This window comes from Aptenodytes forsteri, unplaced genomic scaffold, assembly GCF_000699145.1.
Source record: "Aptenodytes forsteri isolate BGI_AS27 unplaced genomic scaffold, ASM69914v1 Scaffold23, whole genome shotgun sequence".
In the NCBI taxonomy this organism is placed as follows: Eukaryota; Metazoa; Chordata; class Aves; order Sphenisciformes; family Spheniscidae; genus Aptenodytes; species Aptenodytes forsteri.
The window spans coordinates 4574140-4589506 of record NW_008796043.1 but is presented as its reverse complement, the minus strand read 5'-3'; the positions used below and the strand labels follow the sequence as shown (position 1 = coordinate 4589506).

Sequence of the window (15367 nt, the reverse complement as noted above, 5' to 3'; positions counted from 1 at the left end):
GAAGTGAGCGAATGGCTGTGTGGTGTTTAGCTGCCTGCTGGGTTAAAGCACAACATGATCTGTAGGACATTAATCCCTTGTACACTGAAATGGCTCCTATTACTTGTAACCTGTCAGCCTCCTGATCTTTAAATGTTTATTTCACAGATGTTGCAAGATGATCAAGAAATAGCCCTAATTTATAGCAATAACCTCTTTAGAGTAACACCAAATGAGTAAAATGGAAGCAAAAAGATGGAAACAAAGGCTCTTGAGACTGAACACCAAAACAATTCTTCCATATAAACTGATCTGTGTGTATCCAAATATCTGACTGCGGTGAGAAGATAGGTTTCTGTCTAAAATATTTCTCCTACCAGCAGTTCCTACTCCCACACAAAGAAGGGAAATAAAGAGGATACTTTATAGTATAGGAAAGTAAATATACATGCATACGTAAATGTATATATACACACTAAAAACAAATACCAGAATTTCTAATTTAATTCTAGTAAGAAACCAAAGGTTTCCCTTGGAATTTTGCAGAGACCACACGACATGCTCTAACAAGGCTGCTTGTAATCAAGTGACATATCAAAGCAGTTCAACATCAGACACAGAGGTAAGCAGCCTTAAATGTACCTGGCAGCAACCACTTTCTGTTCTGAAAATGTGCAGTGCACTTAAGGAAAACAAAACAAGTCAGGAACAGAGAAACTTTTATCTCCAAGTTTTTCTACTATTACTTCTAAATGATGACCCGCCAGGTACAAATTACATCTCCAGCCTTCTTGCTTTGTAAGGCTATCTGTATGTCTTAAATGGTACTGCATCATACAATCAATGCACCGAAGAGACAAGACTGCAGGGCTTCATTGCCTGAATGATCAGCTTTTAAGGAAAGGGCTTTCTGGAACTGGAGAGGTGCTATGAACCGAAAGTTATTAAAAGCAACAATAATGGTGGTCAATAACTGAAAACTGACCACTTCACTCAATGACAGCACATCTGTTAGAAAATTATACAAAAGTTTAATAACTTACATTGTGTAAAAAAGTATAGCTACTTAAGAGAATGATTGCTAAGGGCTCCATGTAAAATCACATTTACAAATGTCATCTAGATGTTCTGCTCCAAAGATCTGAGTAACTGGACAACAGTGTGAAGACTACCTATACGTGTTTCATATCCAAATCAAAAGAGCATTTTGAAGACAGCATGACTGACACTCAGCCTTCCCAGGAAAGAGGACACCCCACTTCATAAGTGTTCCAATATCAAGCCAAAAACCCCTCCAGCATTAGTTACAGTACAAATTCTGAAGTGAGTTCAGTTACATACCTATAGATAAAAGAAAGTTACAGTAGCCTCTTTTGAAAGTCCTGTTTGAAAATAGGCAAGAAAGAGTATGTTCAGGTGTCCTCAGTACAATTAAGATGTGTGCTACACCTTTCTAGAAGTAGACCTCTGTGGTCGAGGTATGAACAAGGTTGGGTGGGTTTTCAAAAGCTTATACACAATAATAAACGAAATGTCATCAGCGTCTGCTCAAACAGTTATTGAATTACATATATATATATATCTGAGAGGAGCCCAAAAAACCTCATCTGATTTAGCTTCTTTCATACCACTGGTACACAGAAGCTAGATACCAAAGGATTAAAACATATCACCAACCCAGAAACGCTCTTCCACAATACCCTCAAGAAAACAGCATGGCAGGAATTTCTTTTAAGAAAGAAGGATTTCTAGAATTAGATGCAATTTAGGTGTAGGAATGATAAAAGTAAAATGAACAAGATGCAAGATGGAGGGCTGCTAAACATCCAGACCTAGGAAGAACCTCCTCACAAACAGATAAATACAGCCTTAAATGTTATGTGCTGCAATATGAAATTTTAACTTCTTTTTCTTAAAGCTTCTGGGTTTTGCGACTGCTGAAGATAGGGTGAGACTCTACAATCACTAACTCTGAAACCCATCATTTCTTATGTTTAGCTTTTACTTGTGTTTTTAGACCATTATGGTTTAGACAAAGTATCAGTCTCTATCTGTTTCTTAATAGAATTTTTTGTGCAAAGACAACCGTTTTCTTCCTAGAGACTGCATCCACTTAAAGGGCGGGGGGAAAGGAAACCCGTTTTATGTTATATGGTGACATTCACCTAATAAAATCCTGTAGGATTTCTGGGACTTCAACTCTATAACTGCTCACCAAGCAGCATTTTCTGATCCTATTAAATCCTCCTGCTTTTGTACTTCAAGCCAGTAACAAGGTAGATTTAAAACAAACAAACAAACAAACAAAAAACAAAACCAGAATACTTTACAGAGAGAAAACAGCATATTCTGACCAGAAGGGTAAATCCTGAACACACCCAGCCTCATTAGAGCAGCCCAACATTAATAGTTGGGCATTGTAAGCCAGGAAAATTTTCTTTGCCGTACCAGTGGCATTCTCCAGCTAAATTCACAAGACTGCCATAAGCTATGCAAGACTTCTACAACAGAAATATTTCAAGTTTACTAAAAGAACTAAATTATTCATGATTAATAACCATTATTGAGCAGTGCCCTTTTCTCCTTTACTTACAAACCTGGTTTCTATGCCTTGCGATTCACTGCATGTGAACTGTCCTTTAAGACACGTGAATGTTTCTCCATTTAGGCAAGGTTTAATTAAAAATCAACCCACACAAACAGCAAAGACTAAATATTACCGTGTGTATGCACACATTCATTTGCTACTTAGAGTGTCAAGATAAGGAAGAAGGCTCCACGGCCTCAAAATATCTCACCAGGTTACCAAAGGACCCAAAAGATCCCCTTGGATTACCAAGTCTGGCGAAGTGGGGAAAAAAAGCCCACCTGCCTATGCCAAGTAGTATGGATACAGCTTGGATAGCTACAGCAATAGCAGACTAAATTCAGAAAGCTCATGCCAGTTCATGGAATTTCAAACTTTTCTTAAAAGGGGATTTTTATTTGAATTTTTGTTCTGGTTCTTCACAAAAACAAGAGCTGTGGCCTCAGGAATAGAGACGAGGCCTGTGTGATGAAGCTACTCAGGAGCTGGATGCACGAAACTGCAGGAAAGCACAAAGTAGCCTGCAGGTCCCCAGGCATCCACGAAACTGGTACCCTGCAAAGGTATGAGAGAGCATGCAAAAAAACCCACAAAAAACCTTAAGGTGAGATACAAAGCTGCTGGGAAAGAGAAGAGGCAGACTTTCCCACCCTCAGGAACCAGAATCTATGGGAGGAGAGAGGCAGTGCAGCCGCCTTCACATTAATTAGTGGTCATACTGCACCCCACAAAACACTGAAGTAGTCCTTCATAATCATGAATTTACTAGGCATACTTCACAAAAAATAATTACATAAACTTTTAAGAGGAGAAAAAACCACAACAAAACCCCACACAACAAGCCCAGCATACAGATCTATTCACAAAGATATTCTCAGATTATTTTGTAGTAATCAGTCGCACTAAATCATATCAGCCCCCAAAAAAGAAGAGTTTTACAGTACAAAATTAGAATCCCTAACTTAAAACTCCAATTCACATCTATAACATAGCAGGATTAAAATGCAAGTGTCCTTTGCACGCCACACCCCTCTAATTCAGGTGATTCATGGTATAAAACTCAACATCAACTCTGGAAGACCCAGCAGGTTGCTTCCCCTGTATAAGATCAACAGTGCTGGAAATTACTAAGCATGTAATAAATAGTAATTGCTTTTTAATCAGTGCCACATTTTTTGATGCTTTCACTGAAGAATGCAAGACTGTATGGAGAACTGTCAGGTAAAGCTGTAGGATTTAGTGGAATTCATATCAAGCTTCATTTATGTATATGAATTTATACATAAGTGAATATATTTATATACGGAAAACTCAAAGTGCTCTCTATATATTGCATTATCAATGTTGATGTCAATGAAGTTTTCAGCCAGATAAAGTCTGTATGTGTTTACACTCATGTCGGACTATTCTCGACAAGTCTGTTTCTCACTACTCTGCTGAAGTGAACTGAAGACACCCAACAGAAGCGCTCTGCTACATCTAAGGAAGGATATATCATCCTGTCTTTATACACTCCATGCACAGAGCCAAACCAAGAAACTCGCCTGTTCTCTCAGTTTGCTAATGTCTCTGAAAAGCCATCAGAGAGGACCACCATGTAGCTAGCAGCTGCTTCTTAGACATCTCTAAATGAAAGATTTTCTCTTTTTTAAAGGTATAGGGATGATGAATGTGACAAGAAATAATCTGAAGAGTCCAAGCACAGTGGGAGGGAGCAGAAGACATGGCTGAGCCGAGAGATGCATCCAGCTGCCGAGCCTGTGGGTGCATCTGAAGTAGACAGACAGGATGAAAGATCAGGGAAGGTGTTCCCGAGCTGGATAAATTTGAGTGATGAGGGAAGTTTGCAAAAGTAAATCAGAAAAAAACATGCTTAGGTAAGATCAGGTCTAGAGGAAAATAAGACAAACAGGGGAATAAAATCACAGTTGAGATCTCAGAGGTGTGAAGAGCAAGTGGAAAGAAGAGAGCCAAAAAGAGAGAAAGAAGTCAAACTATGAGAGAAAAGCAGCATTAGGTCTAGTGTGAAAAATTATGAACAGCCAGAAAGAGAAAAGGTGGCAATGAGAATGGTGAGCGTGAAAGCAAATAGTCTGACTTTAATATAGTAGGACAAACACCAATAAGGAAATTGTATATTGCCATTCAATTTTCCAATTCCCCACAAAATCTAAATCTGATCGGGAGTCATTCACACCACAGCTAGGAGAGCCTGTGAAATAAGTGTGAACATTACAAACAATCAAGTAAGATGTACTATCTCTTCCAGTGATTGTGATTTATAAAGGTTCCAAGTCAGATATTCAGAGGAATTGGGTGGTAAGCAGCAGCACCTCATTGGTGCAAAACAGATACTTTCCTAAACTCAAGCGCAGCCAACTTTCCATCCTTCAGCAATCAAATGCAAACACGAATGCTGTAGGTCTTGAGCAGGGCACCGTGGAAGACAAAAATAGTTCTGCCTACAACAAACACTTGTCTCTACAGGCGCATAGCACGGCAGTTGATAAGCACGAGGTGCACTTTCCATTTCTTAATAGAACATCAAATCACATGCTCAGCCACTTGCAGATTAAAACTAGCTGTCTTACAGCTGTGTGACTAGTGATATGATTAAAGGAGCACATAAAATCCTTGTAAAGATACTTGTCAATTTGGGATTCTCCAGACACAGCTCATCCCCAAAAAAGCCACAGTGCACAACACATGGCAATATGAAAAACACAGCAGAAGAGGAAAAAAAAGAGTGCAAAATGCCCATAACTAAACTAATGTATATTGTGAATATGCAAATATGTTTTATTTCATATCGACTCTTAAGCAGCATACAGGGGGGAAACATTAGAGAGTTGAGCTGCAGAAGGTTTAGAGGAGATACAGGTGTTTGAAATAAAAAAGAATGGCTCTCTACATGTTAAACTAGAAGAAGAGGCAAGAGCAGACACCAAAGAATGGTTTTTCGCCATGCTCTTTCCGATGTGCATGACCTAGCAACTGCAGAGAATGTTCAAGTTCATTTTTTTGGATCCTGCTGAAGTACTGTCGCAACAGAAGTGCAGTGAGATAAAACGGCACTCAAAACTGCAGTCACACTTTAAGCTCACTAACCATTCTGTTATTCTCCGATAGTTTCCATTTTATTATGTAAATGTTTTCACATGGAAATGACTTACATGTACAAGGAGAAGCCTCTCTCCTGAAGAAGATTATGGCAATACATCAAAGAAAACCCCAAAGAAAGCATCTGGCTGCCCAAAAGAACGCAGTATGTTCTAATTCCCCCTTTATTATATTTCTTCTGTTTCTTTTTAATGGTAGATACATACAGACAAAAGAAAGGCATGGAAAAAACCCAGTGAGAAATAGTAACAAGGAGCACTGCAAGGAAAGAAAGTTAATTACAGCACAAGAAAAGATGCAAGGAATGTGAAGAATGTCAGCAAGTAAATAAATCAATAATCTACAGTCATCATCTACATTCCTGAACTACCTTGAAAGCAGGGATATCTGCCCTTAACATTCCCGACAACAGTAGGGATTTTCAAGGAAGACTCCCTCCACAGCTCTGTTTCTGCCAGCACCCTTGTGTCAAAAGCTGATTACAAGGGAACATTTCCAAAGGAAGCCTGTACTACCTCTTTCAACAGTTTTGTTAATACAAGCTTGTAAATACCTTGGACCAGCCCAGAAACATTAACAAGCTGAAACTAATGTTGTGATCATTGCACTTAGTTGAAAAAAAACTTCAAGATCAGTGTCAAAAAATTGCAGGAGTAATGCACTAGATCCCCCCTCACCACCACCACCTCTGCTCTCTAAAACATACCGGAGCCTAGCAGCTCATACGAAATAAAAGCACAGATCAATAAAGCCAGAAGACTAATGTGGTTTTACAGATGTATTTCTTCACAATGGTATCAGCATAATATAAAGTAAGAGTCTTACAGAGGAAATGGAAGCTGAGCAATAGAGACAAGAGGACATAAAAGTCAGGACTTCTTAACAAGTTGGGAACGTTCTGTACTGTTAATGGAGAAAAAAACCTAAAAAACAAATAAATAAAAAAAACCCAAAAAACCCAAAACACCAAAACAAGTATACAACTAAAATCAAGGATATGCCATCAAGTAACATGGCACAACAGAAGTGGATCTGCAGAGCAAAATAGTGAGTGTTAAGAACCTTACTGACAGCCACCCTATACACACTTCGGAGGGGGGTTACTTCAGACTAACTCTAGACTGGTCCTGTGAACAGAGTGTCCACTAGAGGTTGAGGTTAATAGCCTGGTTTAGTTTCATCCATAAAAGAATCTAGATCAACCTGTGGTGCAAACCAAAATATGGTAAATGGGGAACAACAGAAATTCAACTCGGAAGTGTAATCCTGAGCCAATGCTAACACAGATTTAGCCGAAGTTGCAATATGACTCTGATGCTATATATAAAAAAAGTCTTGTAAGTCCAGTATCTAACTATCTCGAACAAGCAACAGAAAAAAAGGGATAGAATGATTCCACATGAGCATTGTTGCTGAGCATTCACTTTTGTAGACAAGACACTGCAGTAATTCTCCAAAAATTGCTTTGCCACACAAAATAAAATGTACGAAACCCACAGAAAATCAGCGTACAGAATTATTTCTAAAATGGACTTGCTTGGCTTCATGCATGCACAATATGCTTTTGCAACACCTGCTTTTGCAAATGAAGCTGATACAATACAACTAGGTAGCTGGGGACATCTTTTCATACAAGCATAAAGAAATTTCTTGAGTCACATGAAGTGTAGCAATTAAAACAAGTTTGTTTTCAATGCCATTCTACCGCCAAATGGGGGGACTCCCCCCTCAACTGTCCACATGTATTCAACAGACTTTACAACCATCTTTGGAGTAATGGATGTACTTACATTAAAAAAGAAAGAAAGAAAGAAAACCTACTGTACCTGTATGTTGTTCTTCAATCCAAGCTTGCAGATACATGAAGAGGAGTAGACCAGCTACTCCAAACATCAGTACAGACACAAAGACCTGTCTTAGGTTCATGACCCTATCAGAGGGCTACTTTTCAGCTTTCAGAAGGACACATGGCTCACTTTTCTGAGCTTTCAGCGTGCCTGCATCTTCTTCAGTATCTTCCCCTGAGACACTGACCTGGAATAACAAGAGATGGAGCTAGTTCTCATGTTACGTTTTTATTCTTCACCAGAGATTGTGTAAACAGCATACTATATACAAGCTGGAGCTCTTACAAGCTATTACTTTCAATGCTTAGATTTCTGTTCACAATCTTGACGATCTTCCTACCCCTCGATGAGTTCCAAGCAGAAGTGTTTCTCAGAGTGGCTGCAGAGACCATTCCACCTCCACACCGCCAAACATCTCCCGCTGCCGTAACGGAGGGAGGTGACACCCCAAACGAGATGCCCAGGTGTCACACCAGTACACCACTGCCCACCAGCCATCACAGCTGAGAAGCTACAGGAGCAGCTGGAGGCCCCCCGAGGTGGCCGGGTTGCACCTCGGTGCTGCCACCCCCCTGTGATGGGCAACCCAGCGCCTCTGCTTCTGGAGTGCACGACCCTGTGCGCCTGAGGAAGGATGCCTGCGCTCACCCCCACAACACAACTCCGCTCACAGTGCCTCGGCATCGGTTCAGCCTACGCTTTGGGGAGTCATACTCTGATGTTTACCCTCAAACATGAATCCAAGTTGAGTTTTGCAGGGTTAGGGAAGGTCAGCATAAGATGATATCAGTGACGCAGCAGAAAGGGAATTAATGGATCATCTTTTTACGCAGCTATTTTGCAACATGGGAAGGACTTGTCAAGAACCCAGTTCTTGCCACTAAGTTCAATGGGCATGAGATCAAATGTAAAACCTTATCAAAAAGATTACTTTCTTGCACAGCAGAGGGCCCAGAAAAAGGAAGTAATTTACCTGATACCCTGCACCTGCCACAGAGGGGCCATAAAATTCAGTTCATAACAACAGAACATAGAAGACACTGTGGGTCATAAAAAAAGCCAACTCCTTAACCTGAATAAGAACACGTTCACTTTGAAAGCGTGTTACTAGAAGCTGAAGAGCAGCTGTTGAAACTGGCCTGCACAGCAAAAGAAAAAGTGTTAAAACGCAACACAATGGATACCCTTGTAAGTGCCTGTCTGATAGAAGTGTCTGGTAAACTACCACAAAGAATGCAAAGAAAAACTAAAGCTTTTAAAGAAAGACAGCCTACTGAAAAATATTTGAAAGAGAAATCTGTTAAAAGAACAGAGCTAAAGTACATGTGCATCCAAATAAACAGAAAAAGAAAATGCAGGCATTTAACAGTTATTCTGAAACGTAGAAGTACTGCATGTTCCACAAGTTTGTATTTTTAAATAACGCAGCACTGTTACATCTATAATTGCCGAGTTTCTAAAAATACACATACACATAAGGCTTAGCAGGAACTCCCATTAAAATAGCTGTTGAATGAACAAAGTAACTACATTAGAAAGAGACAAAAGATTTCAAGAACAACAAAACTGTGTTCAGAACTTTACAGAATTTTTTTCCAATTCTGTACCATTAAAACTATACGCTTCTCTGAAGCACAAACTTGCCTGCAGAAAATGTAAGCCAGAATTTAAATATTAATCATTTTATATGTAATTGTTCTGTAGAAGACAGATAGCTAGACATTAACAGAATGTAAATGTTCTGTCTGAAGTCTTTTTTGTATGGGTCATGAAGTATCTGGTTTGAACCCGGAACACGGAAGGAAGGCAAGTAGGTGCTTTATTCCATCTAGTTCTTTCTGCCTTGATTCTGCAGATGGAATTTCCTACACATTATGTACATGTACCTGTTTGCAGCTATTGTGATGATGCACAGGGTTGGAAGGAAGCAATGAAGATTGGGCAAAAACAAAAAAAATGCTCGGGGAATTCTCTGTGAAATGCCTTTTGCAAGGGTGTGGGTAGCGGAGCCTCCTTTCAGCCAGCTCTTCGTCAGCTGTTACCACTTGCACCTTTTCCTACAGTGCCCTCAGCATTCTCAGACTTGCAGTCGTCTTTATCTACCCTAAAAGGTTTACTTAGGTCTCTGCACCTAACGTCAGTCCTACAGCAAACGCACTGTTTGGATGTCTTCAGAAATCACTCTGCTGACGAGACAGAAGCTTCCCAGCATAAGAACCATTAGTCAAAGGACCAACGAATACAAACCTCTTCTGTTTTCTCCCAGACAAAAGCTGTGTTGTTCATGTAACAGGACATTGACAGCATCTGGATTAGGAAAAAAAAAAGCCAAATAAATAAGACATGAAAGTCTGAATGAGTGTCTTTGAAAGAAACAAATTAAACTGCAGGTACTAGTAGCAGGAATCGGTTTCTTTTGGAAAAATTGTTTGGGATTCATAACTTTCTTTTATAATAAAAAAAGCGAGCAATCCAGACGCACACAATGAATAGCGGCATGCTTCCAAATAAGCCCGCTTCTGGGGTTTTGTCACTTGTTTCCATCTCTAACTACACAAAACTCGCATTTTCAGCCCTTCTTTCTGAAAACCAGCGTCCTTGAGTGGGCAAGAAAAGCTTTCTCAGGCCACATGGATGACGCTGAAAGCAAAGTATCTCACGCCACATCTCCACGAATATTTCCGACACGTGTAGGCTGGCACTGGTGCTCTCTCCAGCCACTTGCTCTCATCATCCCTGACTGCCCAGCTCCTGCCACCACCATGAGGGCTTACACACCTGCACAGTAACATTCAGAAAGCTCATCCAGCTAAAAACTGCTCCAGAAAGAAGGAATGGGGACGTTACTGCCAGGGGAAGTCAGGAAACACTGGTTTAATTAAACTATACAGCCCACAAAGAATTTACCCAAGGAATAGTGCCAATGGTTTTTCCTTCAGCAATACCAGCCATCGCATGCATCCCTGATGCATGATGGCATAGGATATACAGCTGACCTTGCCCAAACACCATCATGGTTGCATGCAGCACCATCTACAAGCCCTGCATCATCACTTTTCGGATGCACAGTAAAATCACGAGTACTTCCAAGCAACTTAATCTGTGAATAAGAAAACAGATGTTTTTCTAGATGTTTTTTTTAAACTACCAAACACACCCTAAAACCAATTTACTCCACCATCACACTCACTACAATTACCTTTGTATCAAGAGTTTTCATGCTGCTTGCAATTAGTTTAATTTATTTAAATTTAATTTATATGAAACTGTATTGTTTATGTGTTGGCTAAGTTTTAAGATTAGTTTTAAACAAGAGGAACATTAGTTTTAATTAAGACTACCTATTTTAGCACAGGTTAGACTCTAAATACATCAAACCTATCCAAAATCTGAAGCTATTCTGCTACCTTATAAGATTTTTAAAGGCTTTTCAGCTTGAATAAGTAGTTTAATTTATTTAACATAGTGATTTGTAACCACGTATGAAAGCATCATCACTTTTCGGATGCACAGTAAAATCACGAGTACTTCCAAGCAACTTAATCTGTGAATAAGAAAACAGATGTTTTTCTAGATGTTTTTTTTAAACTACCAAACACACCCTAAAACCAATTTACTCCACCATCACAGTCACTACAATTATCTTTGTATCAAGAGTTTTCATGCTGCTTGCAATTAGTTTAATTTATTTAAATTTAATTTATATGAAACTGTATTGTTTATGTGTTGGCTAAGTTTTAAGATTAGTTTTAAACAAGAGGAACATTAGTTTTAATTAAGACTACCTATTTTAGCACAGGTTAGACTCTAAATACATCAAACCTATCCAAAATCTGAAGCTATTCTGCTACCTTATAAGATTTTTAAAGGCTTTTCAGCTTGAATAAGTAGTTTAATTTATTTAACATAGTGATTTGTAACCCACGTATGAAAAAATGACAGCAACGTTAAAAAAAGTCTGTGTCTACGAGTCTTCTAGTAGAACTTGAAAAATGGCCGCACAACACTGACAAATTTGCTCCTTTAGTATTAAAAAGAAACGGTCATGGATAATACTCTCTGGCGTCCTGGCAAAGAGGAAATACCTGCAAATATTCTTTAATCAAGATGGATGCTCTCTTGTGGCTGTGCAAGAAGAGCCAACAAGCAATTACTTTCAACCTAAGTATTTTCAAAAGAGATCAGCTGTACCCAGACAGAGGTTCAGCATCCCTAGTTAAGCTGTAAATCTTTCTTTGCTCCCAGCCCTGGGCAACATGGCTCCACTGGGTGATAGCTCGACCATCCTCCTGGACAGGAGGCTTGCTTCGGGGAAACCGAGAAACTGCTGCGTCCCTCTCACCTATGAATTGAACTCTATTCTTTCTTTAGCCCAACCTCCCCTCATCTCTTTTGGAAGTATGGACCCCAATGTCCCATCCATTTCAACCCAAGCCTTCACAGAAAATGTCATAGTGACCCACGCACCCCAAAATTTCAAGTCCTTTTGAGTACCGGAGAGAGATTACTACACGTTGCTCTTAACCATCATGGAGAAACAGTTAATCTGGCAGACAAAAACACTACATGCCTTAGGTGACAACACAGACCTCTTTGCAGCAGAAGTTTAGAAACTTGACACGTTTATAATCATTCACTTCTGAGACCAAATTGTTTAATACCATTGTCAAATTTAAGAGTTTCAGGAATCCACATTCCACTAATGTAAAATCCTTGCATTTTTCCTGTTGTGTTTTGGGTCCAGTTCAAAGAGGCACATTCCTGTACAGAGCCAACACAAGCAATTGAAATAGCACAGCCACCCAAAAATGGGCAAGAGCGCATCTCCTCCTTTTGGCATGATTCCTCATTTCAGTACATCATCCACCTTTCTCTTCCTGGCAAGCAAATACACCTGCAGCCGAGCAGAGGCACCTCCAGCACTCGGGTACCATTCCTGGCTTCTTCCTATTCCAGACCACACAAAACCAATGGCATCTGGTCGCAGTATGTTTGGCTAACTTAAGGTTTCCTCGCCACTATTTACCTTCACCATCACCTACTTCCAAAATCAAAAACATGTAAAAGCAAAACATTAGATTGCCTCAAACTATTTAGAAACCTTTCTTTTTAATTCCCCTCCACCTTTTTTCCTTCACCTGAAAAAAAAAAAAAGATGATCAAGGTGAGTGGTTAGCCAGCAAAATACTGATGAAAAAAACAGATGCTCTTTATAATGGTCAAATTCATATTACCATGGGTTACCACAAATTCCTACCCGCTCAGCATCTCCTTAGACACAGCTGAATTAATGAAAGCAAAATGAGAAAAAGGACACAGAAAGCTACTGCAATCCCACACGTTTTTCTTCTTCCCTCCTTCCTTCCTTACCCCAAGAAGGCAATACATTTTCTGATGCCTCCACTGGAGTATCACATCAAGAAAATTTTGCACCGAGGAACGTCCTGCTGGACACCGGCCCAGGCTACTTTCAGCTCAGTCAGTGGAAGGAGGCAAGGATATCTTCTCACTTCAACGGCCCCCCCCTCCTCCCTCAGTTCTCATCTGTTAGCTTGTGTCCTACTTCACACGTAGGTGATCCTCCAGGATCACCTTTCCACCGTCCACATCTCAACTTTCTGGCTTCACAACAACTAGCGCAAGGCACAGCTCCAGCTCTTAACAATGCTTGCACAGTTCTTCATATCAAGCAGTGCTACTTTTCGTTCTGGTTTATTCCAGTGGTTGCTAGGAATAAACATACAACATTTGCCATTTTCTCTCTCCAGCAAGTCATGCTGAGTATTATGGTTGGGTGAAGTCAAAGTCCTTGCTGAAATATGAATTAAGTGTGTAACCAGATCAAGATAACCAAACTCAGTGCTCCTGAGAAAATTTGTAGAAATAAAAAAACCCACAACCCAAACAAAAAACCAAACCAAACCAAACTTCCTATAACGTAGCCCTTCCTGTCCATAGGAATCTACTGGGGGATCGGGGTGGGGAATGGTTAACAATCTGGCAGGCCTCACTACAGGGGCTGAAGACAGACAGGGCAGAGCAGTGATGAGGTTCTCTCTCACCCCATGGCAGACGGTATTTCAGTACCGGGTGCCAAAGAGGGAGGTACCCAGCATCCAGGCCCACTGGTACATCAGTCCTGCTGACACCTCAGCAACTTCTTCACCTGAAGAGCTGCTTATAAGAAGGTTGTGTCAAAGTGTAACTGAAGACACCATCTGGCCTGCACAACTTTTATCACTCGCAATAACAGATTACTACCTACCAACCTTGCAAATCAAGTTAAGAGAATTTTGTTAGAGTTCTGTAAGACAAAAATAATGAAATATTTTGTATGAAATACGTAGGGATTTGTTTTCAAAGGAGAAAGCTGTTTAAACAAAGTGAGCAACCTTCACTCACCCACTGAAAATCCTGAAACAATAAAGCCCCTTTAAAAAAACAGAGCTTAAAAATTTAGAATTTCAAGACCACTCAGGAAATTCCAAACATCAACATCACCAAAGTAACTTCCCACCCAGCCAAGTTGCACATATTTAACATTTTTCTACTTCGCTCTCCCTTGTTATATAGCAGACCACAATGTTGTTAGAGTAATTATGTTTTGTTATTAATGCACTTTATAACATACAACATGTTATACAAAATTAATAATGTGGCAAAGAAAATATGGTTTGCATTTGATCTGGCCATTTTAATCTATTAAAGTCACTAGTTCCTCATTATCCTTTCAACATATTTCTAAAGAAAAAACTCCTTTTAATGAAGCAATAGATGCAAACAAGACTCATTTCAGTAAAGCAGCATATATTGGTTTCTGATGCCATTAAACTTTTCCATAGGAATTGTACTAGGTGACTGAAAGCAGTCCATAGCACCTGCATTGCTTCTGAGAACATGCACAAATACAACCACTTACCTGGTCCTGCTCCTCAACCATAAATCCTACTGAACTTCAGACCATGTTAGTTTAATCCACACAGCAACCCTCAGCCACTTGTAGGTTAATTTAAAGCTGCAGTTCTAATAATTATTCTTTATAAAGAAACAAGCAAAAGCTATGCTTGTGTTAACAACAGATAAATGCAGGGTTGTCCTACCCATGAGTACGTAGGTTAACAGAACAGCCTCATGAAAAGTTTTGCTTGCTTAAAGAGAACAGAGAAGGCACGCCGGTACTGAAAGCGACAGGTATGGAACTTCACCAGTTTACCAGAATATTCAATACCAAGGGTTTCATTCTACAGCTGCAGGACATCTCGCATCAAAGAGGAAAAAGCATTGTTATTCTTCGTAACAGTTCCCAGTCAGGACTGGGGGACCCTACTGCATCTCAGCAGACAAAGCCAGGTATGGCATGCTTTGCTCTTACCTGCCTGAAGCACTGCTTGAAGTCAGCAAGCAGTCCCATAGAAGTCACCCGGATTTGGGGAAGTTAAACAGAAACAGGGCTCACGAGACAGCAACTTGATGGCTCTCAATCTTCTAGCAGGATTGGAGGTGGACTTTCTTCCCCCTCTTAGGACGGGGGAAGTTAGGAAAAAGTCTGTGTTAAAGCGAGATCTTCCCTTTTTTAAACTGGTGAAATTACACCATCTTGTTTATTGACTGCAGTGAACCGAAGTGTTATCAGCATGCCAAGTACACTTGCAGTCCGCCCCAATCATTCACTCTACTGCTTGAAAACGCACAGGCAATACTAGCCAATTTTTTATTTTGGAGACGTGCCCCGAATTCCCGATGTGTGATGATGGGGGTGCGGGGGAGCGAGGAGTCAGCAGAAAAGTTGGTCCTTCTGCGGAGCGCTGCCCCGCACGGTGCCGCAGCGGGGGGC

At 40.2% G+C, this 15367-nt stretch overlaps 1 protein-coding gene across 1 annotated transcript in view; it reads right to left on the bottom strand.

Annotated features, from left to right (window-relative positions):
* CHST9 (carbohydrate sulfotransferase 9) overlaps positions 1–14979 on the bottom strand; it is a 97608-nt gene extending 82629 nt beyond the window's left edge. Inside the window, exons 1-3 of the mRNA XM_009285629.2 lie at positions 14906–14979; positions 9781–9840; positions 7513–7720 (exon numbers count right to left, since the gene is read on the bottom strand). Coding sequence (XP_009283904.1) covers positions 7513–7612 — 100 coding nt within the window. The 5' untranslated portion in view covers positions 7613–7720; positions 9781–9840; positions 14906–14979. The remainder of the gene's footprint in view (positions 1–7512; positions 7721–9780; positions 9841–14905) is intronic.
* Between the last annotated feature and the right edge of the window lie 388 nt (positions 14980–15367).